The 26,499-nt window shown below is 45.1% G+C and overlaps 1 protein-coding gene across 1 annotated transcript; it reads left to right on the forward strand.

Moving 5' to 3' along the window:
* Window positions 1-1,414: 1,414 nt before the first annotated feature.
* ATIC (5-aminoimidazole-4-carboxamide ribonucleotide formyltransferase/IMP cyclohydrolase) lies at window positions 1,415-25,149 on the forward strand. The gene is made up of 16 exons (XM_068407720.1): window positions 1,415-1,516; window positions 2,202-2,328; window positions 4,092-4,168; window positions 5,263-5,329; window positions 7,698-7,786; window positions 9,148-9,299; window positions 9,432-9,588; window positions 10,877-11,002; window positions 11,174-11,281; window positions 12,315-12,400; window positions 13,637-13,726; window positions 15,381-15,509; window positions 16,488-16,580; window positions 22,473-22,655; window positions 24,198-24,353; window positions 24,840-25,149. The coding sequence occupies exons 1-16, from the start codon at window positions 1,495-1,497 to the stop codon at window positions 24,957-24,959; spliced, it is 1,782 nt and encodes a 593-aa protein (XP_068263821.1). The 5' UTR covers window positions 1,415-1,494; the 3' UTR covers window positions 24,960-25,149.
* Window positions 25,150-26,499: the final 1,350 nt, after the last annotated feature.

Consider the following 26,499-nt stretch of genomic DNA (forward strand, 5'->3'; position numbering starts at 1 on the left):
GAAAAATAAAAAAATAAAGGGAAGAAATGCGTAATTTTACTATTTGCAAGCTTAATTTTTTACCTCAGACTTGGTAAACACGTGTTTTGTCTTTGCCCCCACTCATCGGCAGGTTGTAAGCTCCGCGAGAGGATTTTCTACAGATGAACTTCCAGTGAGTATTTCTGAAAAAAATTAATTGTCCTTATTACACTATCTTTCACTGCAATGATGTATTGCCTCACCTACACCTTGTTTTTCACCTGCCTAGTATTTGGGTTTCCTGGCACTAAAGAAGCCCAAAAAAACTCTGCATCCTGGTCTGAAGGTGCTTGGCCTGCATGCACCACACTTGTGGCCACCCACCCTGTCCCCACAGGGACCTGTTGGGCAGGGATGCCACCACCTGCAGCCCAGATGGGGTGAAAGGAGGGCTGCCCTCCTGTTATCTCCCCTCATGCATGGCACTCCCCTCCTCACCCCAGCACCGCTGCCTGTTTGCATGCCTTTCCCCTGTGCCAGCACGCAGCGTACATCCACACGCGTGCTGTACGCGCACTGCATGCACAGTGCATACACGTATGTGCACATACATACATGCACTGCATGTCCACATGTGCGGTGCATACCTGCAGCACTGCAGATTCACACAGAACATCCACGTGCATTCCACATAGACTCACAGAATCATAGAATTGTTTTGGTTGGAAAGGACCTTTAAGGTCATCAGGTCCAACCATTAACCCAGCACTGCCAAGGCCACCACTAAACCATGTCCCTAAGCACCACATCTACTTGTCTTTTGAATCCCTCCAGGGATGGTGACTCCACCACTTCCCTGGGCAGCCTGCTTCAGTGCTTGACAACCCTTTCAGTGCAGAAATTTTTCCTGATATCCAGTCTAAACCTCCCCTGGCACAACTCGAGGCCATTTTCTCTTGTCCTATCGCTTGTTACCTGGGAGAAGAGACCGACCCCCACCTCGCTACAACCTCCTTTCAGGTAGCTGTAGAGAGCAAGAAGGTCTCCCCTGAGCCTCCTTTTCTCCAGACTAAACACCCCCAGTTCCCTCAGCCGCTCCTCATCAGACTTGTTCTCCAAACCCTTCATCAGCTTCGTTGCCTTTCTTTGGACTCTCTCCAGCACCACACGCGTTGCACAGAGAACACTTCCAATACTGGGGCGTCCACAACTTTTCTCCGGGCACTGCACACACAGTGTTGCACACGCAGCAACACTGAACACACACGCTGTGCCCCGCACAGCGAGCACGCAACCCCCCCGCCCCCGCAGCCTGCACAACGCCTTACACCCAACACGTACCTTGCACACCCCCGCCACCTCCCCTCCCCTCCCCTCCCCTCCCTTCCCCGCCCCGCCCGGGCCGGGCCGGCCCCTCAGGCTCCCGCCCCCCGTGCAGCGGGCGCCCAAATCCCGCTGGGCCGCCGCTGCTCGCTCCTTTGCTCCCCTCCCTCCTGCCTCCCCGCACGCCAGCCCGCACCCACCGACGGCGCCATGGCCGCCCGGCAGCAGCTCGGTAACGCGGGGCCGGCTCCCGGAGGGGCGAGAGAGGGCGGCGGGGCCCCATCAGCCCGGGGTGGGCTGCGACCGCCTGCCCGCTGTGGTGCCGGCGGCAGCTGGAGCCGCTGGGGGAGGGGGGGGCTGAGGGGGAGGCTGCCCTCCCGCCGGGCCCCGAAATGGCCGTCGGGCCGAGGCGTGTTTCCCGGCTGCCGGGTTCAGCTAAACAGGGCGGCCCCGGAAGGCGAGGGGCGGCCGGGGGCCGCTCGTGTCAGAGCGGGGCCGCCGCTTCCAACCCGTAGTTCCCGTGCCCTGAGGGGGTGTGTGTATGTGTGGGGGTGCTTCCTTCCCTCCGGGCCGGTTATACCTTGGCCGCGGTCCGAGCTGGTCGGCAGCTCTGTGAGTTTAAACTGCCGGGGCGGGAAGAGAAGCGGGAGGGCGGTGAGGGGCGTCCCGCGTTTTGCGCCCTGAGGCGGGCGCGGCAGCGCTGCCCCTTCCCGCCCTCCCGCCGCTGTCTTGCCTGAGGGGGGTTCGCTGTGGGGGAGCGTGGGGCGCTGGTGTCAGCTCCTCCCTCCCCACCCGGTCACCTCACCTCAGAGCAGATTCATAAGTTACAGATCTTACAAGTCACTCGCTTCATCCTGTTGTTTTCTTTCTCTGTTCCACTTTGAAACCAAAATGTTTGTGCTCTCCTCACCTGTTAGCTTTGCTCAGCGTCTCTGACAAGACCAGCCTGGTGGAATTTGCAAGGAGCCTGAATGCTCTTGGCCTGGGTTTAATTGCCTCTGGAGGAACAGCCAAATCCCTGAGAGATGCTGGCTTGCCTGTCAGGTACAGATGCTTTCCTGTACGTTCCACCAAAAATGCTCATTTGGGTCCTGAGGTTGCTTAAATTGTTTTGTCCATCTGTGAGCAAAAATGATTGAAAACTGGTCTGAAAGCAAGTCTTCCCTTCCAAAAAAAAAAAAAAAAACCCACCCCAAAAGCCCCAGAGTAAACTTCAGAATCTTCTTGGCCCGAAATTGGTTGACTGAGGCCAAAGAGTGTTACTGTGCAGGTCAGCAGACAGAATGATGTCAGGAGATGATGCCTTGTCTGCCTTGAGCCAGCTTGTTTCCTGTGAGACAATCAGTTGTCTTGAAATTCATTATCTGACCCTAGTCACAGCCAGGTGAAAGCTGATCTTTGCCTGGTCCTGTGACAGGACTGACTTGTGTCAGGAATATGTTGAAGCTCACTGGAGATCATTTGTCACAATTTTCCCAGCGTGATGGTCAGCTTTTTCAGAGCATTTAAGTGTTGTGCATCCACTGCTTGAGAAGGGGCATGTACGGTCACTGGCTGGTTTTGGCCCATGATTCTGGGGAAATTTGTTTTAGTTTCTTCTGTGCTATGATTAAAAAAGCAAGTCTGGCCAATTAAAAATCGTTTCCATTACATTGATGAAAAATCTGACAATTATTTGGCAGGACAGGTGACTGTGACTCCTTTTTTGCTTCCAGTGAATGCAGTGATAGGCCCCTGGGACACATCAGCGTGAATATACACTGCCCCCAGAGCTCCCTGTCCTCGCTTTTATCTGGCACTCAGTCATGTCTCTTTGACTTCTTTGCTTGGCTGTGCTATCAGTGAAGCCTGAAGCAAAGGATGGTCACATTTCCCCTTCCCTCTCCAATTTAATGTTCCTTTACCATCATAAACAGTCACAGGGAGTAGTGAAGCTTTAATTAATGTTTTGGTTAAGCTGGGAAGAAGAGTACTGAGGGATTGCTTCTTTTGAGGATGGTCTTCCATTCTCTCTATAAACCGTCTTGACTTGGGATTTGCTTATCTTCATTATTTCAGTCTATTTGAGAACTAATCGTACTGTTTAGTTGAGTGGGACCCATGAACTTCGTTTCCATTCATGGGAAAAGCAGTTGTTGCCTCTTTGGCATAGGGGGGGGTTTGTAGTGAAATTTATACAATTATTTGTTTTGAGTCACTTACTAGAAAGCAGTATCCTTGCTGTCTTCTGTCAGATGTACCTTTTGCGTAAGATACAGATCAACATCTTGTGAAGAGTGAGAGAGCATTAAACCAACATTTTGGCTGTTTCTGCTAATCGCTCTGTACCTAGCAGCATTTTGCTAACTAGTTGACAGATGCCAACCATAATAAGAACAGTCAGACCTAGCTTAACGTAGAATGCCGCATCTCAGAACTGCTTTCCAGCCCTCCTTAAGAAGGATGCATCCTAGTCTGTCACTCAGCGTAGGTTTTTCCTAGCAGTTTAGTAATACACCTCCCATATGTTTGTGTTCTTACTGAGATACAAGATACTGAAGTTTAGAGGAATCATGCATTTATCTCTGAACTCTTCCTGTCATTGGTGGAAGGGTGGTGATTTTTTTTAACAGATGCACCAAAAGAAAGCTAAGTTTATTTCCCTTCCTTGCTGCCTTCAAAACTCCTAGTTTTTAAATCTCTTTCCAGTAAAACCAGCATTGCCAGTAGATCTAAATTGCTGCCCTCATGGAGATAATAAACATTCAGCCTAGAGATTAAGTCAGTATGGCACATCTGTTATCATGCTGTGTTTTCTCATTGAGCAGAGATGTTTCGGACCTGACAGGGTTCCCCGAGATGTTAGGTGGACGTGTGAAAACCCTTCATCCTGCAGTCCATGCTGGTATGTTTCTGCTAATGTATTTTCAGTCCAAAAGAGAAATGCATGGGCAGTGAGGGTGGGAAGAAGGGACTGACAGATGTCTTTTTTTAAGGGTTGTGTGGAAGATCTGGGTAATGAAAACAGATTTGCTCTAGCAGGAGCAGGAGATGTGAAAAGCATGGGGTGGAGAAGTGCACGGTGGCTGAATTATTCCTCTGTTGCCATGCTGGCATCTATGCAGTTAGCAGAGCTTTTCCTGCCCAGGGCTACAAGTAACAGGGCTTCTCTGTAAATGCCTTTGCACATTCTTTGCACAGTCTATTTCAGACCTGTTCAGGCAGAGACTTCCACTGAATTTAACCTGTGGATGAATCTGGTGCGCAGCATAAGGAACATGACAGCATAGTCTTTAATGGGTGGTTTCTGCATGCTCTAATATTCCATGGCTCCTCTTCAGCAAGGAATATGTCTGATAATTTGTCAATGTGCACATTAATCCATCTGCTTTTTCATCTCCTGTTACTGTGCTTGAGATCCCTCAAATTGAACCTGTTGCCCATCATACTTGAGGGCTGGAGACAATCTCCTCTGACAACCTTGAACCCAGGATTGTGCTGTTGCTTACTGTGTGCCAGCCAGTCACCTGTGTGTTCCTCCAAGTTCCTAGACCCAAGCCAGCCACCTACACTGCTCAGCTAGAGGCACAGTCTCTCTTCTGTTGTTTCATAGGCTTTTGTGTTGTTGGCTGATGAGTGGCAGGTGCCCTTTTCCTCTCCATGAACTCTTTAATGACAGTTTTAGTGTTTTAAGGGTAGCAACTGAATGCTTATAAAGCACATTTTTGAGGTTGCTGTTCAGCACTTGGAATGCTCTAAGATTTAGCATTGGGGAAAAAAACCCAAACCTGTTAGTGTGGAATTTGAACAGCTCAAGAGTCAGTAAAAAGTAATAGGTTAGAGGAGTAGTGGCTGAGGGCTGCTGTCTGAACTAGAATCAGAAGGTTTATGGCAGAAAGTCTCTGAGGAAAAGCACAGTCTGAAGGAAGATGTTTAATTAAAAAAATGTTGATTATTTAGTTCTTTTTTTAATAAAGATGTACTGTTGTTTGTAACTAGGCATCTTGGCTCGCAATATTCCAGAAGATAATGCTGATATGAACAAACAGGATTTCAGCCTTGTAAGGTAAATGTTGGGGGACATGATGTAATTCATCAGTAATCAAAAATGACCATTGGAGACCGGTCAACACCAGTGAATGGGGGCAGTAGGGATTGTAACATTTGCACACCAGAAGATCTGCAATCTCCTTCCTTTTCCCTGTCAGGAGATACTATGTTTTTAAAAATACAGTTTTCTACAGATACATCTTCATCACTTATATTAAGACAAAACTAAACCAAGAAAGTTACATTGTGGTTTCTACAGGGAACAGAGGTTTTAATTTCTTCTGGTTATCTGGGAATTTTGGCACTTTACATTTCGTCAATGTTGGGCCACATTTACACTTCCTGCAAAGTTGAATTCAGTGCTTTTGGAGCTGGTGCATCTCCCCTCAACTTGGCTCTGGGTATCTGATCAGATGACAATTCCTGATTTTGAAATACTTGCTTAGTAAATATACCCTTTGATATTTGCATAATGTTTACTGAGTTTCAACACAAATAAAGAGTAGATGTGAAAAGCGGGTCAGGAACACGCAGTGTTTGTACAGACGGAAAGCACACAGATAAGAGACAGAAAGCTTGTTTTCTGTGAGCCATCATGACAGCAAGTGAGCTGCAGCCAGAAACCGCAGTAACACAGTTTGTGCACTAACATGTACCAAAGATTTTGTTTGTTAGAATGTATTTACTCAGTATGCTCGCACAGGGCAGTCTGGGGCTATGTTTAACTAATTGGTTTTAACATCTAACTAGTGAATGCGAGTAACCAATTCTATGTCAGTGGGTAGCTCCTGGTTTAGAAATGAATGACTGAATTGAACGTAGTAAATTGTAGGTACAGCCAGGATGGGAGGTACAGTTTGCCTGTGGTGATTGGGCCAGAATGCATCTTAGCTTTTAAAATTACTTTTAAAAACTGATGTGCCTAGGATGGATGGATTTCTAGGCTGAATTTGAAAACCTGAAATTTAAAACCACAGGAATCCTCATAGATGGCTCAGCAGTGGTGGCTCTTCAGAGTAGGCTGCATATTAAAGCAGGCTCTGCTGAATTGCAGGGGGAGTAACATGCCCTTACATCAGTGACTTGTAGTGCACTTGCATCTGGAGTAATAATTTGGATTTGGGTTATCTTACATAAAACAGAAGGAGCTGATCCTCAGCAGGAGGGTCTTTGCATAGTTGCATAAAATTTACATGCCCAAGTCAAGGTAGGAAACCTTGATATTGATTAGCTGGATTTCCACAGATAAAAGCATTAGCAGTGTTAAAGTCCACAGATTCCTGATGGTTTGCAACAGGTTAGGAGCATGACTGGATTGGGGGAGAGGGTGTATTAGAAATAGAACAGACAGTAAAAGGTGTCATAGGAAGATTAGAGACAGAGGGGGTTCTGAAAACCATACTGGAAGCTGATCATCCCTTCCACTTGTATTAGTCACCCGGTGTGGAAACAAAGGAATATTAAAAATTGGACACAAGTGTAAGCATCACAGCAATTCACTGCCAATACTGGGCATGCACTGGCGTTCAATGCCTTCAGATATTCAGATCAAGAGTGAATTAATTCTCTTGGATTAAAAACATTGTTTGTGAATGTCAAAACAGGTACCTCCTTTCACTACAGTTCATGTGGCACTGAGAGGATGCAACAGGGCAAGTTGTTACTTCATGCCTTCTGGAATACAGACTGCAGCTTCTTCCAGATCAGATGAAGAAACTAATTCCAGTAAGGTCCAGTCTTACCTTGAAAGGGGAAGTCAGTTCTCCCACCTGCTTTCATGTGCCACAGAGGCTTTATAGGATCCAGGCTGTGCACTCAAGTTTCCTATGCTGTTAGTATTTTAAAAGTCCAGAAGGTGATATGTAGGTGTTTTTCTGCTCTTAGAAAAGTTGTGGAAGATTAGACTGTTTATGCTTTGTTTGCAATGGACCTTGCTTGGGGTGCTTCCTCTCCTACAAAAGTTGGTGGATGCCTATTTTCAGTACTGCTGAGAGCCCACTTTGAAGTCCTTTGAAATGGCTCAAGTTGCACACCGAAATCACTAAACATTTAAACACAGGCCCATGTATTTAAAGAAACTCTTCCTTTTAACTAATGTCTGTAAACTGTGTTTCTATCCCCTGTAACATTGTTTAATCCACAGATTTCAGTTAAATTGTATAATGCGTATGCTGTTTCACCATTGTAACATCACTTGGCCTCTGGCTGAACACCACTGACTCTTAAGTGTTTTGGAGGAAGAAGCCTTGGCTACAGGATTTTATGTTGGTCCCTGATCTGAGAGACAAGACCATAAAAACACTGGTAGTACCTTGTGCATTCCAAGCCCAGTTTGGCCTTTTGATTTCTCATTGAGTAACCCTGCTTTCCCCCTCGATTCTCAGAGTCGTAGTGTGTAACCTCTACCCCTTTGTGAAGACCGTATCTTCACCGGACGTAACTGTGCAAGAGGCAGTGGAAAAGATTGATATTGGTAAGTTAAAGGGAGAGCAAATCTACTCTTCAGGCAGACTTGGTGGTTCTCGTTTTGAAGTGGTCTCAGGTCTTCTAATTTTGTTTGATGGCCTTGCACAGTAAAGTAAAGACAGTCTACTAAAGAGTGCAAGAGTTGCAAGGAGCAGACTGAAAGCATAGTTGGGTAAACCTCATTGCTTTTAAGCCAACCTACAATTAAAATGGCAAGTGGTTGTTGTAACAGGCTGGCAAGCAATGCTGCATAGGTGGGCAAGTCATGCAGTGCCCAAAGGAAGAAGCCTGATGTACTATAGAAGGCTGTGCTAGGGAAGGGCAGGTGGAGCGTGTTTCCTACAGAAACACGGAGAGCAGATTAAACCTCTTTTGCAGCCTCTGGCAGTGTAATAAAAATAAAAAACATGAGCTTTGGAGAGAAGAAGCTGAACCACTGCAAGTACCCTGGGGAGTGCTGAAAACTGCACTGCAGGAAGCCATTACAAGGAAAGGGGTTGGTCTGCATACGTGGGAGAGGAGTTAGGACCTGAGTTTGGAAGCGTGGATGCCTGTATCATCAGCAGTTTTGCTCTTCCTGCCAGTTATTAACCCCAAAAGGCTTGCCGTTCCTGCACTGCAGCATCTCTGCTCGGCAGCTTGTGAACAGTACCGGCACAGATTTGCGCCATGAGATTGGATTGGGATTGAATTTTCTTGCAGTAGTTTAGTCCAAATGATGCCCAGCAGAGCTCTCTATTAAATGTTTTATGGAGTAATACTCTCTCTGCATGTAGCAGTGCCAGCCTCTACTTTTCCTTTGCAACAGCCTAGCATCTTGTATGATTTAAAGTGTTGTAATAGCCATGCAGAGTCAGATTTATGGGAGAAGCATGGCATTTTATCTTACACAGAGGATCTGGGCAGGATTCATTAATATTTGCAGAGAGATTTGGGAACCTCAGTCGCTTGGCAGCGTAGAAGTAAATCTTCCAATAGACCCCTCCCCAGCCCAGTGTTGCAGAAGATGGTGCTTAAGCAATATGTGGAGGCAGCCATCCTCTTCAGGATGTGGCTGTGCTGCTTGAAGGCATTCTTGCCCCAGTTGCTCATCGCAGCCCATGACCTGTTTCCTTGCCCCTGCAGCTCTGCCTGTGTCTGCAAAGGCCAGTCAGTGTGCACCTTCACCAGTGGATTGAGTCAAACTCACCAGCCTTGTGCGTTTTGAAGAGCACTCTTACAGTCCCTTCTCCTTGCTGGAGAGAGCAGGGCACATTCGTCTGGCATAAATGATAGATTGGTGCATGTACCTTCTTGGCCTCACATGTGACTCTTTATTATGCCATGTCCAGAAGAGAAGAGCTTCATGCCACCATCCTTCTCTTGCAGGAGGAGTTGCCTTGCTGCGGGCAGCTGCCAAGAACCATGCTCGCGTGACAGTTGTGTGTGACCCTGCAGACTACTCTGCAGTAGCTAAAGAGATGGCGACATCAAGGGACAAAGACACCTCCATGGAAACCAGGCGTCACCTTGCGCTGAAGGTTGGTCATGTTTGCTTGCAGCAAAGGGCTAGGCCAGACTCGTTTGCCTTTTGTTCATTCACTTCTTTCAACAGCAAATCCTTTGTAACTTGATGTTTGTAAGTTGGTAGGTGTCCCCCATTCTGTCCCCAGGCTTTCACCCACACTGCTCAGTATGATGCAGCCATCTCTGACTACTTCAGGAAGGAGTACAGCAAGGGGGTGTCCCAGCTGCCCCTGAGGTACGGCATGAATCCTCACCAGAGTCCTGCGCAGCTCTACACAATGAGATCCAGACTTCCCCTGACAGGTGAGGCCTAGGCCATGCTGGCCAAGAGGGAGCTGTGGGATAACTAGGAAAGGAGGTGGTTGGGCATGGCTGCCAGTCGTATCTGAAACTGAAATACCGTCTTGTACCTTAGTCCAAGCGATGGCCAGGAGGCCTTAACAACTGCTTTATTACTGAGTGACAGTGGCTTTGCAATGAAAAGGTTGAATTGTGTGAGACAGGAAAGCTTGTCTGTTGACCCCCACAAGACTTACTGTAGCTCCATGTTCTCTGTTGGTGTAAAATTTGTGTGTCCACACTGAAGACACTTAGGGCAGATTTACATGGTGCACCTTCTGCTTGATGTCAGATCCAGATTTTGCAAAGGAAAACCTTGTTACACTTCTAAGATGCTTTGCTCCTTTCCATTTTCCTTATTTAGTATCTGCCCAGTCTTTTTGTGTCACCATTTACTCTGTCTAGAAGCCACGCTGGTCTTCTCTACATTTGAATGGATTTTGTTCTTTTTTTCTTTCTTTGATGGTGTTGAGCAGAGGTTTATTACCTTAGTTTCCTAGAATGCTGCTTCTGCTAATGGTGGCAGGGGGACAGGATACTAGTCTCACTCACAAGAGTTTGGGACAGGTCTGGTGTGTATCTCTGCCATTTTACAGAGTGTGCCACTCATCACAGCATTGCTGCAGTGAGGGAACCCCCTGTTTTGGAGAGAAAGAAAGTCTGGCTACTCTTGTTCTTGAGATTGCTTTTAGTGGTGAAAAACAGCTCTGCCTTGTGTGCAGGCATTGTCCTGTTGAACAGACAATGAAGCTTTGTGTTGCAGAATTTCCTTATTTACCTGCTAGGGAGCAGGGGTTGTGCTTTTTGTGTTCTTCCCTGACAGCACTGCCTATGCACATTGGTCAAAATTAAGCTCTGTTAGGCTCCCTCAGAAAGAGATGGCTCTTGTTCCAAATGGCTGCCAGTTGAACTCAAAGAACATGAGGGAGAATGTTCTTTTTCAGTTCCCCTTTCACAAGAGGGGAGGTGCATGGGGACAGTGTGTTTCTTGCTCCAAGGTTATATCAGCAGCTTCTGGTAGGGAAGAGAATTGTATTTGCATCTCCTGAGTTTCAAGCCTGTACATCCCTCACGAGTCACTGAAAGCTTTTCAGGACGCTTAACTGGTTGCTGAGGAGCCAGGGTCATTTAACAAGAACAGTTTGTAGTGATTTCAGTTCTTGGTGGGAGAAATCTCTTCTGCTTGCTCTTCAGACTCTGGGGAGCAGACTCTGCCTGCTTTAATATGTCTATTTGTGTGCTGTGTTTGCAGTGGTGAATGGCTCTCCAGGATTCATCAACCTGTGTGATGCTCTCAATGCCTGGCAGCTGGTGAAAGAACTCAAGCAGGCATTAAGCATTCCTGCTGCAGCCTCCTTCAAACATGTCAGTCCTGCAGGTAGGGTGGCTCCTGGTTGCCATGCTTTTCTCTTGGAATAGCCTATGACTTTTGGCAGGCCCTGTCAGTGGTGTATCTGTGTCCCTTACCCTGGCAGTCTAGGGAGGTCCCAGGGGCAGGGACCAACGAGAGGGACCTCGTTTGAGTGCCCTGGCTTGTATTTCCCACTAGGTGCTGCTGTTGGAATACCTCTCAGCGAAGAGGAGGCGCAAGTCTGCATGGTGCATGACTTCCACAAGACCTTAACGCCCTTAGCGGCTGCCTATGCACGAAGCAGAGGTGAGAAGCCCAGGAATAAACTAGCATGTCCAAAGAGCTGAGCTTAATTCTCAGCACCTGAGCGGCATGCTTAGCACTTTGCAGGCTCTTCCCTTTGTGGTGTGCTCCTCCTCTGTAGGGTTTTTCTCCATAAGGATCTGACTGACTGACTAAATGAACTGACTGGCTATCAAAAATTGCTCTCCAAGTGAGCAGACCTTGTATATTGTTTCAAAGAGGCTAAAACCATGTTGCATTCTGCTTCTTGATGTATATAGAAGACCTGTAGAGATTTTTTTTTAGTTTAAATGTGTATATATATACACACGCATAAATCTATGGTGTTTTGGCTAAAGGATGGATAAAGAAATAGCGTGCTGGTAGCATGCTCGGCCTTCCACTGCACATGGGGTGCTCAGCAACACTTGAGTAGAAATTTTTCTGCCCGGTGTTCAGTGGGTGATTTTTTTTAATGCTTTTGTACTTCAGAGCTCACAAAAAAAGATAAAAATAAGTAAATAAAAATAGCTTCCTCTGCTTAGCTGAGATATTTTGCTATTTCTCTCATTTTCCATGGCATTCCTAGAAAATCTGCACAGACTATAGAAAACAAAGCAAACTTGATAAGGGTCACATTGGCTTGCATTCATTTTTCACCACTTTAGGGACCACCTTTGAACATTTTCCTTGGAAAAACATTGCATGATTGGTAGAAAAACAAACCTTTAGAATGGCGGGGACAGAAGAATTGACCTTGCTGAGTAGTAGAGCATCCATGATGGGAGCTGAGTGCCATTAATTGTGCACCTTAGGTATGCCATTAAATATAGAGAATATTTATTAAAAAAAAATTTAAAAAATTGCTTTTAGCTACATTTCTGGATATAGTTTCTTGCAGGAATCTTTTCATTCTCATTGCTCTTATATGGCCTTTTTTTTTTTTCTGTGGGATTAAATTATTAGCTCTCACAAAAATTGACTGGATTGTAGGAGCAAAGACTATTCTTTGTATTATGCTATAGTTTGATAAGTTACTAAAAATATGATTTTGCAGGTGCTGATCGGATGTCTTCTTTTGGTGACTTTATTGCCCTGTCTGATATCTGCGATGTGGCTACTGCCAAGATTATTTCAAGAGAGGTTAGTTAAACGGCAGCAAATCACTTCAGTGTAAAAAGGAGAATCACACTAGATGGAGTCATTGGTTTGTAAGAGCCATTCTGTTCGGATTTGACCCATTTTACTGAAGACTATCTATTGGTCCATTTGTGTAATTTGGTATCTGGAGTGCAGAATTTACACCTATCTTCTGATGCGTTTTTCCTCCTACCAGTTAAAACCTGCCTGTGTGGGAGAGCCTGTGAAATAGCAGTGCTTGAAATGCTGCTTTCCAAGAGATGATTGCGAACCTCTGCCTCCCAGTAGGCCTCTGGAAATGAGCCCTGATCTGATTGAAAGGCTGTGATGGGAACAATAGAGGAGCGGAGAGCTGATGGCCAGCCTCTTGCCCAAGGCAGGAATGTGGATGTAGATTGCTACTTGCCAGTTGATACAAGTTATGTGTAGGCTCAGCTGCTTTCCTTGCTGCTCTTTTAACTTTGCTGAATTCAACGTTAACTCCATAGCTGACTGCATTGCACAAATCACTGGTTTAAATACCGAGTTAACCAACGGGAGTTAATGCTTCACCAAACACATTCATCCTGTTACATATTGCTTATGATTTTTTGAGAGGGGGAAGGCATGATGCAAAGGGCTGTCTTGTATGTTGGAGGCTTCTTTTCAAATAAATGAAAGAGCACATTTGACTGGTTTGTGAGGATAACATTTGGTATAGTATTACTTAAAAAAAAAAAAAAAACAAACAAAACCCACTCAACCAAAACCCAACAAACTACCCACGTTGTAGGATAAGAATGTGAAAGGTGTGTATCACTTCATGGCACTGATGAATGTAAACTCTTCTCAGTTTCAATGCTGTTAACAGCTCTTTTGCGAATATTTTTGTCTCATCAGGAGCGTCACTGTTGAAATAAGGATTTAATTTTTTAAGCCATGTTTATTGTTAGGGCTGAGAAGTGGGGATGTCATGCACGAGCTGTTTCCCCTTGGAGGGGATATTAGTTATTAGTTCCGTTCTGCTTAAAGTGATGGTGGGTTATTTTTTACAAACTCCTGCCAAGAGCTTATAGCGCTCTGCTGTTCCCTGTTTCCAGGACTGAAATCGATATTGTACTAGTGCCTTTGGTATTGTATGGTACCTATGGACCCCGAGAGATGTGCCTTCAATGCCTGTCTGGAAATGGCAGGTGGAGCTTTCAGTATTAGCCCCTCCTTTTTTTTTCACTTGGAAGCTGAAATCTGTGTGTGTTGCAGGTATCTGATGGTGTGGTAGCTCCTGGCTATGAGGAAGAAGCTCTCAAAATCCTTGCCAAAAAGAAGAATGGTGGTTACTGTGTCCTCCAGGTTTGTACTCCTGCTCCATTATAACCCTCTGCTGCTTTTCCTGTACCTGCTTTTCACTATTTTAGTGTCCAAATAGCTGGGGGGTGGATCCAGGCTCTCCTACAGCACATGGAAGTGTTTCTTCTTGGTCTTTGGGGATTCCTGTGGAATTCCAGCTCATACCAGCAGTATTGTGGTCACGTTTAGCCTAAAGTCCTAGAGGGGAGTATTTTTATAATGCCTTCCTTGGCTTTCAAAGTGATGTGGATTTAAAGTAATTAAATCTATGAACCAGCAAGAGTACTTGAAAGAAAGAATTTTTGTGCTTTCTTTCCACTCTTTGCCAGCTTTCTTCTTGCTTTTGCTGAATTTTTCCTACCTGAGTTCTTTATATCTAAGATACTGTGCCTCAGTGATGTTGTGAGTCTTGGCAGTGAGAAGTATGTGTAGTGTATCGCTGGGGGAAGCCTTGTCTGGGCATGTGGTATTTGTAGAGCAGTCTTTAGTACAGCCAGTGATGAAGATAGTAGCACAGGCAGACTTTGGGCCTGGGATGATGCACCTTTACATACTGCAACCAGGATGCTTGTCAAGGAATATTAATACAGTGTGGTCAAATCTGTGTCAGGTTGCCTTCCTAGTTCCTGCAGTGATTTTTGGGACTTCAAAATCATCCAGTTTTGGTGAACATCACTAACGGATTACATAATGCTGTCAGAGCAGCCAAACAGGTCCTAGTTCTGACTGCCTTGGAAAGACAAATGAGCAGAGAACTTTTAACATTACAAAAAGAAAATCCAAGGCTTAGCTGAAGTTGCAATCGTAGTGTTACTACCAGGGGAGCTGTAAAAGATGGCTCAGGAGCTTCAGGCAAGAAGGAATGAAATTGCAGACAATCTTGGCAGCTGATTACCTCCTGAATTCAATTAGCTTTGCAAGGATGAGGTCATGTTGGTTAAGTCTGTATCTTCAGGACCTGTCTGCAGGGCGATGCTAAGGAAAGTTGATCTGGACAAATTTAAATGAATTAGGGAAACCACATAAAGCGTGTGCACGCTCCTATTTAGAGCTGGTAGCCTTAATCTGGTTTACTTCATGTCTCAATAACCTGAACTGGGGCTACCAAAATACAAAATAAGCCTAGGCATGGGTAGACCTGAATGCAGTTTAACAGTTCCGTTTAACTTTACCCCTTACACTGATGTAAATTAACTGTGCTGCATGCTTGTTCGGAGATGTGCCCCAAGAGGGTGCATCTCTGGAAATAACTGCATTCACTGTTCTCTTTAATGTTGAAGAGGGTTGGGAGTTGTACCTTGAGGCATGTTTGAAGCAACTCAAAGTATTTCTGCCTTCCTGTGGAAGACCGGAAGACTCTCTGTGTGGATGTTTTTCAGTTTCTGTGAAAGACTAAAAGACTTTGTAGATTTTTGTGGCTCACAATGTGGACATTTGTATATAAACACCTATATGGCATTGTCTCTCTTTACCCTTTAAATGTGACTTCGTGCTGTTAAGACCTTGCTGCTTTGGTTAATTCTAATTACTTCTGATGATTTGGCATTGCTTTCTATAAACAGTTAATTTCTTTTAGATTCTTTAGAGCATGTGCTTTAACCTAAGCTATTGCTGGACGTTGGCTTTGAATTGCTCTGAGTGTTTTATCGGCTTTTAGATGGATCCCCATTATGAGCCAGATGACAATGAGGTTCGAACCCTCTATGGATTGCATCTCATGCAGAAGAGGAACAACGCAGTCATCGACCGGTCATTGTTCAAGAACATTGTTACAAAGAATAAAAACGTAAGTACATAAGTACATAAGATATATGAGCTTAAAGGCTGACAGAATGAACTGGTGTGCTTTCATCAAGGAAGTCATCACTGTTCTATTTTAAGAGCACTTAAAATATTTTAATGAGATTTAACTGGCTTTCAACAAAACAATGCAGCAAACTTTCTGGACCAAATGTACTTGGGTAAATCAGGGTAGTTTGCCTTTGTTTTGATTCCTTGCATAAATAAGAGGAATCTTTATCTCTGACTACAAAAATATTTGTATTTCTTATAAATAAGAAGCTACTGTGTGTAATTTCTTATGGTGAGACAGCTGTGTGCTAAGGATCCATTGTGATCTCGTTCTGACTCACTGTTTACTTCTCCTTTTTGTGTACAGTGTACTGTATAAACTCTGGCCTTGCTGATATTGCTCATAATTTAGAGTTCACATCATCAGAAAGTTACCAGTTATTTCTTTGTCTCTGATCTTGTTCTCATTAAAAAACAGATGTTAATGAGCATGTGGTTAGTCATGGGCTCAGAAACAAGTTCAGACATTGAGGTAATAAAAATAATTTGAATAAATTAGTAATGGAACGGACTTAAAAATAATACTTAGTGCAGATATTGAGAGCTATTAGTATTATTGTTGTGGTCCTGTGTGCACTTAAGCATGTGCTTAGCTTTTTGCCTATGAGCACATCTGATGACAGTAAGCAAATACAGAAAAATTTGCAGGCTCAGGCCAGTGATAGAGCCCACTTGACCTGATAAAATTGAGTCTTATCCCTATGAGCTATGGGATTAGCTACCAAACCAATCATTTACAGTTCTTAATGTAAACAAAATTTGCTGGTGATTGAACAAACCAGGATATTTTAGTTACCTTTTTTCCCTCTCTATGATACAGTACTTTTAGTGGCTTTGAGGGTTTGCAGATCACTAGCCAGTTGGCTAGCCATGGTTGTTAGGATGGGCCATTGACAATGGCGTTTTGTTTCAGCTGCCTGAGTCTGCTGTTCAAGACCTGATTGTTGCCAGCATCGCTGTCAAATACACCCAGTCCAATTCGGTTTGCTACGCCAAGGATGGGCAGGTAACCAAACCAGACAGCTCTGTGGAGTGTGCTTTCACAGCCAGGCTGGTCAGAGAGTGCTTTTGTCAGGCTTGAGTTTTAAAATTGTTTAGCGTACAAGAAGCTACTAAACAGGTACAGACAAACTGCCCTAGACAGTGCCATGCAGAACAGTAGCTAAACCTGTGTTTCTCAAGGGGCTGCTTCAGAACTGCGATGTGATTTTGTCATGATAATGACAGGGCTGGCTCCTTCAATGACAGGGTTGGACAAGCCCTTAGGTGCTTCTGCAAGTTTGGCCTTGAGTCATTTCTTTCTAACTACTCTGTCCTTTTGTATCATTTTTTGAGGTCATGTACATATGTTGTAGTCTGTATAGAGCCTTAGGAAATGACAGTAGTTTTCACAGCTGGATTCTGACTGTCCAAATGGTTGTTCATTTTATTTTCATTTTTTACATAAGAAAGATGGGATGTGCTTTCTTTTTTTTCCCCTTTGGGGCAGTAGAAATCTTCTGTTGTCCCTGATTTTTTTTAAAAGCTTATGATGGATGCTGGGATTTACAGGAGTATTTATCAACTGTGTAGTTGAGATACAATTCTTGAATTGAAAAAAAAAACCCCTTATTTCCAAGTTATTGCTTGATGTTCAGCTTAAATCAGTTATCCAAAAGTTGTTGCAAATGTTTTAAAAATTGTATTTTTGCCCAGCGGCTCATTCTCATAATGCTGTTGTTTAGCTGGTCTCCATGGTAACTTTTCATTAGGCCTGGATTACTTTAAAAAAATACAGAAGAAAAAGACAAAAAATGTTTTTGATCTTGAGCTTTGGTCCACCATAAATCACCAAAATGGATCAAACAGTGTACCCTACAGGTACAGCCTCTGAATGAACTGCAGTGCTGTCCTTTTTGCATTGGTACTCACCTGCATTTATCAGATTGTTGTTACAGCCTGAAACCATTGCAGCGCTGTCTTACAGTACTTTCTGGGGTCATGGTTCTTGAAAACATGTCTCTGGAGATCTGGCATTTTTCTTTTATTCAGCTTTAGGGTTTTTTTTTCTTGCTTTTAAATGGTTCTCTGTACTCAAGAGTGTCTCAGCCCCAGAACAAAGGTGTCACTATCTTTGCTCCTTTTCCCTTATTACAGCAGCAATTTCCCCAGTGCTTTTGCAAGTCTGGACTTAACGTGGTGCTGCAGATGTTTCTGAAGTGTGTGAGGTAATGCGTGTACCATATGGAAAGGAGAAGGGATGAGGGAGGAGTGAAAAGCAGTGTGGGTAGGCAGGGATTTAGCTAGCTGGGCTTCAGTGATATTTTGCTTACTTGCAGGCATATATTTTAATCAAATACAAATGTATGTTGTCTTGGTTTGTGGTATATGTGACAGGGGAGGCCAAGATCCGAGGTCTGTATACTGCACTAAGAAACAAGTGACTTTTTTTAACAGTAAAGGTCAGCAGGCATTACAATCACTTACTCAAGGAGGTGGTGAATCTGTGCTGGGTTCTTCAGATCAAAGCTTAATGTCTTCCTTAGGAGGCTCATTACAGTCCAAGTGCAGAAACAGCAGTGTGGTGTGATGGAGGAGCTCAGAGAGAAGCTCCCTTCTGGTTTTAATAATCTCTGAAGGCTTCCTGAGACTGTGAAGTGTTGAGACCATTGTTCTTAAGGTACAGATGGGGAAGGAAAGAAGGTCCACTGAAAACCAATCTTAATAAGGTAGTCATTAGCTCAGATTCTTCTTGGTGATGCTGTGCAGAACTAACTACTGGTCATATCACCTATGAAGACATAACATCAGATGTGTACAGTGATATTTGGGTGCAAAACAGAAATATAGCACAAATCAAGAACCAGGAGTGGAAAGTAACTTCCAGATTGTTACGCTTAAAATGCTTTTCCAGGATGCGACTGTGTTTGGGTTATATGAGCCAAGCCTGGGAAGTCCAGCTTGCTTTCAGTTCCATTGCTTTTGGTTTTCCAGCAGTTATTTCAGCCTCACAGCGTCCCTGTAGCAAAACTCGTGCATAGCAGACATCCAGAATGTATTTGACAGCTTGGCTTTGTTGTGTTCGTGAGTGGATGGGCCACTCCAGCAAGGGCTGGTGCTTGTGTTAATAAGTTCTAGGAAAACATGGAGTGGGAGGAAGCATTTATGGACTTGAGTGTCACTTAATTTGCAGGAAGGCAGCTGCCACTAATTGCAATAAACACTTTCAGTTGTCTTGTCTGGCTTTAAATGTGGTGAAGCCAGTCTGTAACATGTTGATTTACACATTATTTAATGATACCATCATGTTTTAAATTAGCAATTTGAAATTATTCTCTGCACAGTAGGACAAAACAAACCTGTTAATTTACCTTACTTTTTTCCACCAACGGTGCAGATATTTGTCAGTAACTTCATTGTTTTTCTTCCCAATTGTGAAGTCTTTTATTTGATTTTAATAATTTCAAATGTATTTCAGGTTTCTGGGTTTGTTTTCACTCGTTATTCAGGGTAAATCTGAGTAAATCCAGGCCAATCTGGATCACTTTGCAAGGATCCTTTGGGCACTATCCATCTCACCCACTCTGTGCTTTTGCACAGTATTCCAGCTATGGGGCATGTTTGGCTCTCCTGCGAGCCAAAGTGTTTTGGTCCAGAAGTTCTCAATTTCCACCCAAGCTGCTCTTTTTTATTAAGTGATTTTTCTGCTCACCCTGTATTACTGTCTCCTTTCACTCCTCACACTGAATAGGCTCTGCTTAAGCACTTTTGATTCTCAGGAGATTAAACTCTGAAAGAAACACAATTAATTTTAGTGTAGAAAATAGAAGAGGAATGATTCCTTTGTGGAGGATTTTGAGGTTTCAGCTGTGTTTTCGTGTGGGAGAAAGCCAACATTTGAGGAAGGGAGAGATGGAGAAGGAAAAGTGAGAGAAACATGAAATGAGAAAGGTGGAAAATAGGTACATTCAGACAGGCCAGCATGAAGACAGATTCAGGTACAAGTCTATAGTTTACATTAAGCAGAAGCTCAACCTTCTGATTTCTCCTCTTTAGACCAGAAGTTCCAGGCTAGACTGAAGAACTCTTCCCCAGCAGTGTTGCATCAAAACATATTTTTCTACAAAAAAGGATTTAGCTTTCCCTGGATCAGTATTTTCCACTGAAGTACATCTTACCAGCATGCTCTTTCCAGGCTGTAACTGTGAACTTCCTTCTAGAACAATGTGGGCTCATCAGAAGGGGGCACAGTGAAGCAGCTTTTATATTCTCTTGCCCATTAAGCCATTATAAAATATTCAATGTGTTGCAAATAATCTCTGTAGATTTGGGGATGCCTATGAAGAGTTTACAGGATACATCACTTTGTTTAACTGAAGTACAAAGGTCCTGCCGTTTCAGAGTTGTTGAATATGAGCCAAAGTTCAGTTACGCATCTTCTGACAAAAATTAGGTTAGAAAAAATGTAAAGTATTTTGAGTAGCTCATAGAGAAGAGGAAAATACTCTTTTTGAGAAGGGTGATTGGGTGCTGACAGGTGGAGCTTGATTTCTAATGTGTGCCCATGAAGGAGCTGTGTGTGTTTGTGGCTGCAGTGGCCTGGGAACACATTCTCCAGTACCGTTGCCCTTGCTGGCTGAAGGCCAGGGCTTGCAGCAGACCAGCCAGTTCCACCACAGGAGTGCAAAGCCACAGCTCACATGTACGTGATGAAGATGAGGCACCGTTCTGGCTGGGAAAGGGCAGAGGATGCTGTACTTCTGGCACATGACATCACATTTTTTAGAAACTTGGGAATGTTCCATGGTATTTTGGCCCCTGCTTCCAGCAGTCTGCCCAGTACTCTCTACCGTCTGCATCCCCAGCTAAGAACTTCTGCCTTAGCCTAGCCTGGCTTGCTAGGCCCACTCTTAAGGGCTGGGTGACAGTTAATGGTGTGCAGTGTATGACAATTTTAAGCCCTCTCCTTTGTCCAGGGAGAAAGGATAAACCTCCTTGGAAGAGATGATATACCCACGCACAGCTGGCCTTGAGCTCCCTTGAGATTCAGGGATCCCTGCAAGTTTGAAGGTTAAACAGGGTGGACGTGAGAGCAGAGGCTGGACATCAGAAGTGTTTGGGGGGGGGGGGGGGAGGTGTCACTAAGCCACGAGAAACTTTGCATCTATTTAGTATTTATGATAATACTAATATCCTTGTGGGTTTATTAAGCACTGATGACTTCAGTTGTAGCTGAGCAGATATTAGATAGCAGCCCAAGTCTTTCATTTGCTCCTTGGGGATATAGTACCCAGCAGCATGTTTTATGGTTCTGGTAAGAGGTGAAGTCACTGTGTCTTAAAGAATGAGAAGACAAATGATTCATTCCTTTGAGGGCAGCCTTTCACTTATAGCTTTACCATCTGTTTCAGTCTGAGCTGGAAACTCTGAGGCATTGGCCAGAACCGCTAGCCTCAACAGAGTGTCCCTGGAGCAGTCCCTCATACGAACAGTCTGGTGAACAGCTCAGCTGTGGCTTCATAGGATGAGGAAATTACGGGAGAGACTTGTTTTCTGTCAGATCTCTGGTTTGAAATGGCAGGAGCTCTCTTTGGAAAGCAGGACCCACAGCTCTGAAAGCCATGGAGAAAAGTTACCAGCCTGAATTTGACAGCCACGGTGGCTAGGTCTGGCCTTTGTGTGTCTGGCATAGTGTCATGGCAGAGGCAAAGCTGAGGGACAGCAGACAGTCTGGAGCCCAAGAGACCTCAGCTCAGTCACTTGCACTCACCAGTTGTGACTGCAGGCAGACCTTATCGGCAGGGGTTGTTCTGCCAGCGTCCAGTAACCAAGATTTCTCCAGCCATGTTTAATTTTCAGTGGTGTCAGCACCTAAGAGCTGCCTTTGTCTCCAGTGTGAGTTTGCACCAGCCCAGATGGGATGCAAGAGCTTGTTTGCATTGTGCATTGAACTGTGACAAATGGCTTGCTGAGTTACCTGACCACCAGACTCCAAAGAGTCTCTGCATATTTTAGTCTGTAGTGTACCTGAAAAAATTGCAGAGTTTGAATGTGTCCAAGAACTCCAAAGACAGGGGTCTGAAAAAAGCAATTGGAAACTGAGCAAATACCATATTTTCACAGAAGCTTCCTTGAGGAAAAAAAAAAAATCACCTTTTGGATTTTGCGTCTGGAAGCATTAGGTCTGTTTGATGTCAAGCACAAGTGCTATTAAATAAGGTTAGCAGCAGCTATTTTTAAAATCCTGGACTCTCTGGCAGATGGCAGAGTAGGAAGTGTGTTGGTAGCTCCAGGACCTCGGTAATTCATGTGCTGTAATGGTCCTACTGGCCAGCCTTCCTCATTGAGCAGTGCATTTACTTTCTTATCAGCCTTGACAGACGAACTGCCCTGTAATCCACCACATACCACAGTTGATCTGTTTTAAGCCGTGTATGTCTGGCCCACCAGGAAAGACGATGGTGTTTGGGTGACCCGGGCTCAGACTTTAATCCTCTAACCAAAGTGCCCTTTCCAAGAACAGGTAGGCAGCCTACCATCTCTTAGCAGTCACATTTGTTTCTACAACCAACAGGATTTTGTTTTGCCTTAAAAGCCATAATTGTATCACTCTTCTGAGGTTAATGGTTTGACTCGGATTTTGGGGCCGCGTTATTTAGAAGCATCCTCAGAGTGACTGTCAGCTCAGCGGAGCCATGGAAGTTAGCAGTGCAGAGAGCTGTCCCTGTAACCCATTTACAGGATTGGGGATGCAGGTGTTTTCAAGGTTTTCCTTGCTAATTACCTACATTCTTTCTCCGCTTTGGTGAGGAGCAGCTAATTTGTGGGAGGTCTTTCCTAATTGCTTGGCTGGAATGCAGCTCTGATTGTGATCTCTGTGCAGCAAGGTGTGATTGTGCTTTGTATCTATATGCTTCAGGTCATAGGTATTGGAGCCGGCCAGCAGTCCCGGATCCACTGCACACGTCTGGCTGGGGACAAGGCAAACAACTGGTGGCTCCGGCACCACCCACGCGTGCTCTCCATGAAGTTCAAAGCGGGTGTGAAGAGAGCAGAGATCTCCAATGCCATTGATCAGTATGTCACTGGGACCATTGGTGAGGTAAGGGCTGGCTGAGAGGTTTCCCTGGATAGTCCAGCTTCTGCAAAACAAAACTGAAACTACTGCTTGAAATATCAGCTGTGGGTGCTAGGACCTGGCAAGACTTCCTGATACCTGGGCCTTTTCTCCTCTACCTCAGTCTTTCCTCCAGCCCCAGAAAGACCATGTCCTTTCGTAGCTCACTTTGGAGTTGGTCAGACTGTTTCCTGTGGCATAAAATGATACCTGTACCATTTCCACCTTCTGCCTATACTGAGCTGTTTCTGTGCTGGCTCCATGCTGAGGAGACAGTTGTAAGGACTTGGGCAAGTCCTTACAAAGGACAAAGTCTTAAATTTGTAAAGACTTCAGGCAAGAGGGGGCTTGGTTGGTTACCACTTTTGGAACTGGTCAGCCCTTATAGCGGTGGTGATCCCTGTTAGGACAATGGATGCCAGCCACCTTTAACTCCATCTGAGTCACCGAGTTCCCTTGGTGCCTCTGAAAGTCTGTAGCCAGCCAACAGAGAGCTATAGATACCAGGATTTGGGTGTTTTGACTATGGTGTGAAATGGCCACAGATAGTACCTACAAGAAGCCTCCATACTGACTGTCAGAGCCAGAGGTGATGGGTGCACTTGCAGGATTTGGTCTTTAGGTAGTACTTAAAAGCCTGGCTTGAGCTTCGTGCCTGGGTGTCAGTAACAGATGATCCCAAAAGGCTGGGGGATCAAGTGTCCAAGGCCCAGGATGGTGACTTCCCCAAGGTCATTTCATGGCCCAGTGGCAAAGTGTTCTGATTTGCCCCCCTGATACTGCACCCACCGCCCCAGTTCCTGGAACCTGCCCTGTGCTTTCGTGTGCAGCTTGGTTTCAGCTGGTAGTTCCCCAAACAATAAGGAAGGGTTAAAGCTACAGTTAATGTTTCAACTCTCACTGCCCTGTCAGGGCAGCTGTCCTTCCTTCCCTTCTCACATGGTGCTGTTTGCTTGTGTGGCATTTTGGCTTCTCAGAATCTCTCTGACCTCCCTGTTACAAGAAAATAGTATGTCCTTTTTAAGTATCGAAAGCCGAGAGCTGCATTGGGGACCTCGTGAATCATCTCTGTGAGTGGTTGCTTGTTTAAGGGGGTAAGAACCAGAGCAATTGCTGTTTCAGAAGGTGAATCATAAACCAAGCTGCTGTTTGTCATGTGTTAAGTCATCTACCAGATCCTGTTTGTGTGTGCTGGCATTTACACAGAGCAGCATACTGCAGGCAGGCTGGCCAAGTAGAGCATCTTGGAATTAAAGCAGGGGGAGAGGGAATCCCTCAAGCCCTCGGGGAAGGAAAGTTGTTAAAAGGATGCAAAAAGAGCTGTTGGTGGTCATGTGTTCCCACCACCACTTGGGATTTTAAAATCCCTGGTATGAAGTTCCCAGGAGCAGAGCTGTGGGAGCAGAAAGCACAGCTGAGCTGGGTGTCAGAGGGGTGCCATCATCACACTCACCCTTACGTGCTCCAGGCAGGGGATTGCCAGGAGCCCGTGCTTTGGGGCTGAGCTGTCTCTTTTTGTTCTTGCAGGGTGAAGACCTGGTGAAATGGCAGGCAATGTTTGAAGAGGTGCCTGCACAGTTAACGGAGGCAGAGAAGAAGCAGTGGATTGCCAAGCTGACTGCTGTCTCCCTCAGCTCTGATGCATTCTTCCCTTTTAGGGATAACGTCGACAGAGCTAAACGGGTAAGGGCATGGTGAGGTGTCAGGGGAACTCCAAGGAGACGTCTGCGCAGCCCGGGCCTTTCGTTTGAATTTTGTGTGGACTGCTGAGGAATGTCTCTGCTCTGCACTGCTGGCTAGAACAGCGCATCCTGGGAAGGGTGTTTCTCATGGTTACTCGTCTCACATGGATAGTAATTATCCAGCCGTTGCTCAGTTTGTTGATTTGGGATGAATAGAGGATTAAAGTTTATTAAACTGTTTAAGAATATCATGACAAGGCCTATTGCGTCCAGAGGAACCATTTGACTCTTATTTCTGAGCTGTGGAGAGAGCTGACGGCTCACATGAGGAACTCCCTTGTGAATGGCTTTGGGCAATGGAAGCCTTTGTCTGTTCAATGCTTGATATTGTGGGATGTGGATGAAGGACTGGGGCTGCCAGCTCCTTTTCAGGGGGATTTTGGTTTTCCATCCTCTAATCCTTCCGCTTCTCTCTGTCTTTGTTCAGAGCGGAGTACAGTTCATTGCTGCCCCATCTGGCTCGGCTGCTGACGAGGTTGTGATTGAAGCTTGCAATGAGCTGGGGATAACTCTCATTCACACCAATCTGCGGCTGTTCCATCACTGAGTTTGCTGAGGGCTGTTTGTGGTCCCTCTTTGGTCCCTCAGCAGCAGCAGAGACTGGAATATCACCAGCTTAATTGGGAGGCACCTGTAGTCTGTGCTGAGCAAGTGTAAGAGCTGTACGAGATCTTTCCCTGTGTTAACAGCGGATGTTGGCCTCCAACGTAGAAAATCAGTCTCTTTTGCAAATAAACATATGGTTCTTAGCTACACGGAGTCTGCAGTCTTGTGTCATCCAAATACTGTATCCTCAGGAAAAAGGTTTCTTTTTTGTGAGGTAAATTTTATGGTCCAGACTTTACTAATTGATTAGAAGGCCTATGGAATGGTATGAAAGCCTGGCTTATGCTCAACTCCTTAATGAACTGATAAAAATCTGCGGTTTAAACTGAACTGAGCTGCTTTTTTTTTTTTTTTTTTTTTTTTTTGGAGGTAATTTTCTTCAGGCACTTCTAATCCACTATTCTCTTCCCCTGTGAGGAGAGGGGAGAGCGGGTCCTTTGTGCAAGGTAATCTCGGGTTTGCTGCTCCGAATCCTGCCCTAGACACGTGCTTTGGGCCGAGAGGCAGGGTCTGATTGCTTTCTCCAAGGTAAAAGACTCATTCCTGCGAGTTTGACGTGCTTGTTCTCATATCAGGGAGTTCAAGCCAGAGTTCGTAGGCAGGCATCTGGGAAGCATCTTGCCTGAAGCCACTTCCCTTCTCAGTTGTGCGCAGTTTGCGTGAAGCAGATTTGAACTCTGATTAGAAAAACAAAGTGAAAATCTGGAGCACAGCGAGATGAATGAAATAACAGCCCAGACACGTTCTTGCTGGCAATCACTGTCACCATTTCAAAGGGGTTTTTTTTTTTGGTTCCATTTTATAAAATCTGTTCAGTTTTGGCAAGGAACAGTCCACAGTTTTGCAATAAACACTGCTGTCGCTGCTCTGATCTCAGCTGGCGCAGAGCGGAAAGTCTGCACGTGTTCCCTTTGCTAAAGTGGTAGCAGGGGCGCATAGGTGGGAGATGGACCTGGAAGAGGTGCAGTTCAGGTTGTGTTCCTGGCTCTGCTGCTGACTTGCTGTGACTGAGGGCATATAGTTTATTTTACCTGACTGCCTGTTTGATCCAGACTGGTTCGAACCGAGCAAGGCAAAGATACTGCTGGGGGCTTGCAAGTTGTTTAAGATCTCATAATCCACGCGCTGGTTTTCCTTTAACCATTCCATCTGCGCTATGTACGTGTGCTCCCCTTGCCCTCCTCGTGTGCCCAGGAATTCTGTGTCCCCAGCGCTGCCCTTGCTCTGCCTGCAAGGGAGCACTCGCCTCCCTTTTTGATCTCTACAGCTGATTATTTTTTCTTTTTTGATCTCTACAGCGGATTATTTCCAAGTGGAGGGATTAGGCAGGACAGGGTAGAGAAGATTCTGTTTTTTGGGCCCAGATTAAGACAATAGTCCAAAATAAAAATGGTGCATTGCTTAATGGCTTGCCTGTTGGCTGTGCTAACCCCCAGCCCTGGCCCCTGACTGCTTTCTGAGCTGTTGCTTCCCATGGATAT

The sequence above is a fragment of the Nyctibius grandis genome, chromosome 9 (assembly GCF_013368605.1).
Source record: "Nyctibius grandis isolate bNycGra1 chromosome 9, bNycGra1.pri, whole genome shotgun sequence".
Classification (NCBI taxonomy): domain Eukaryota; kingdom Metazoa; phylum Chordata; class Aves; order Nyctibiiformes; family Nyctibiidae; genus Nyctibius; species Nyctibius grandis.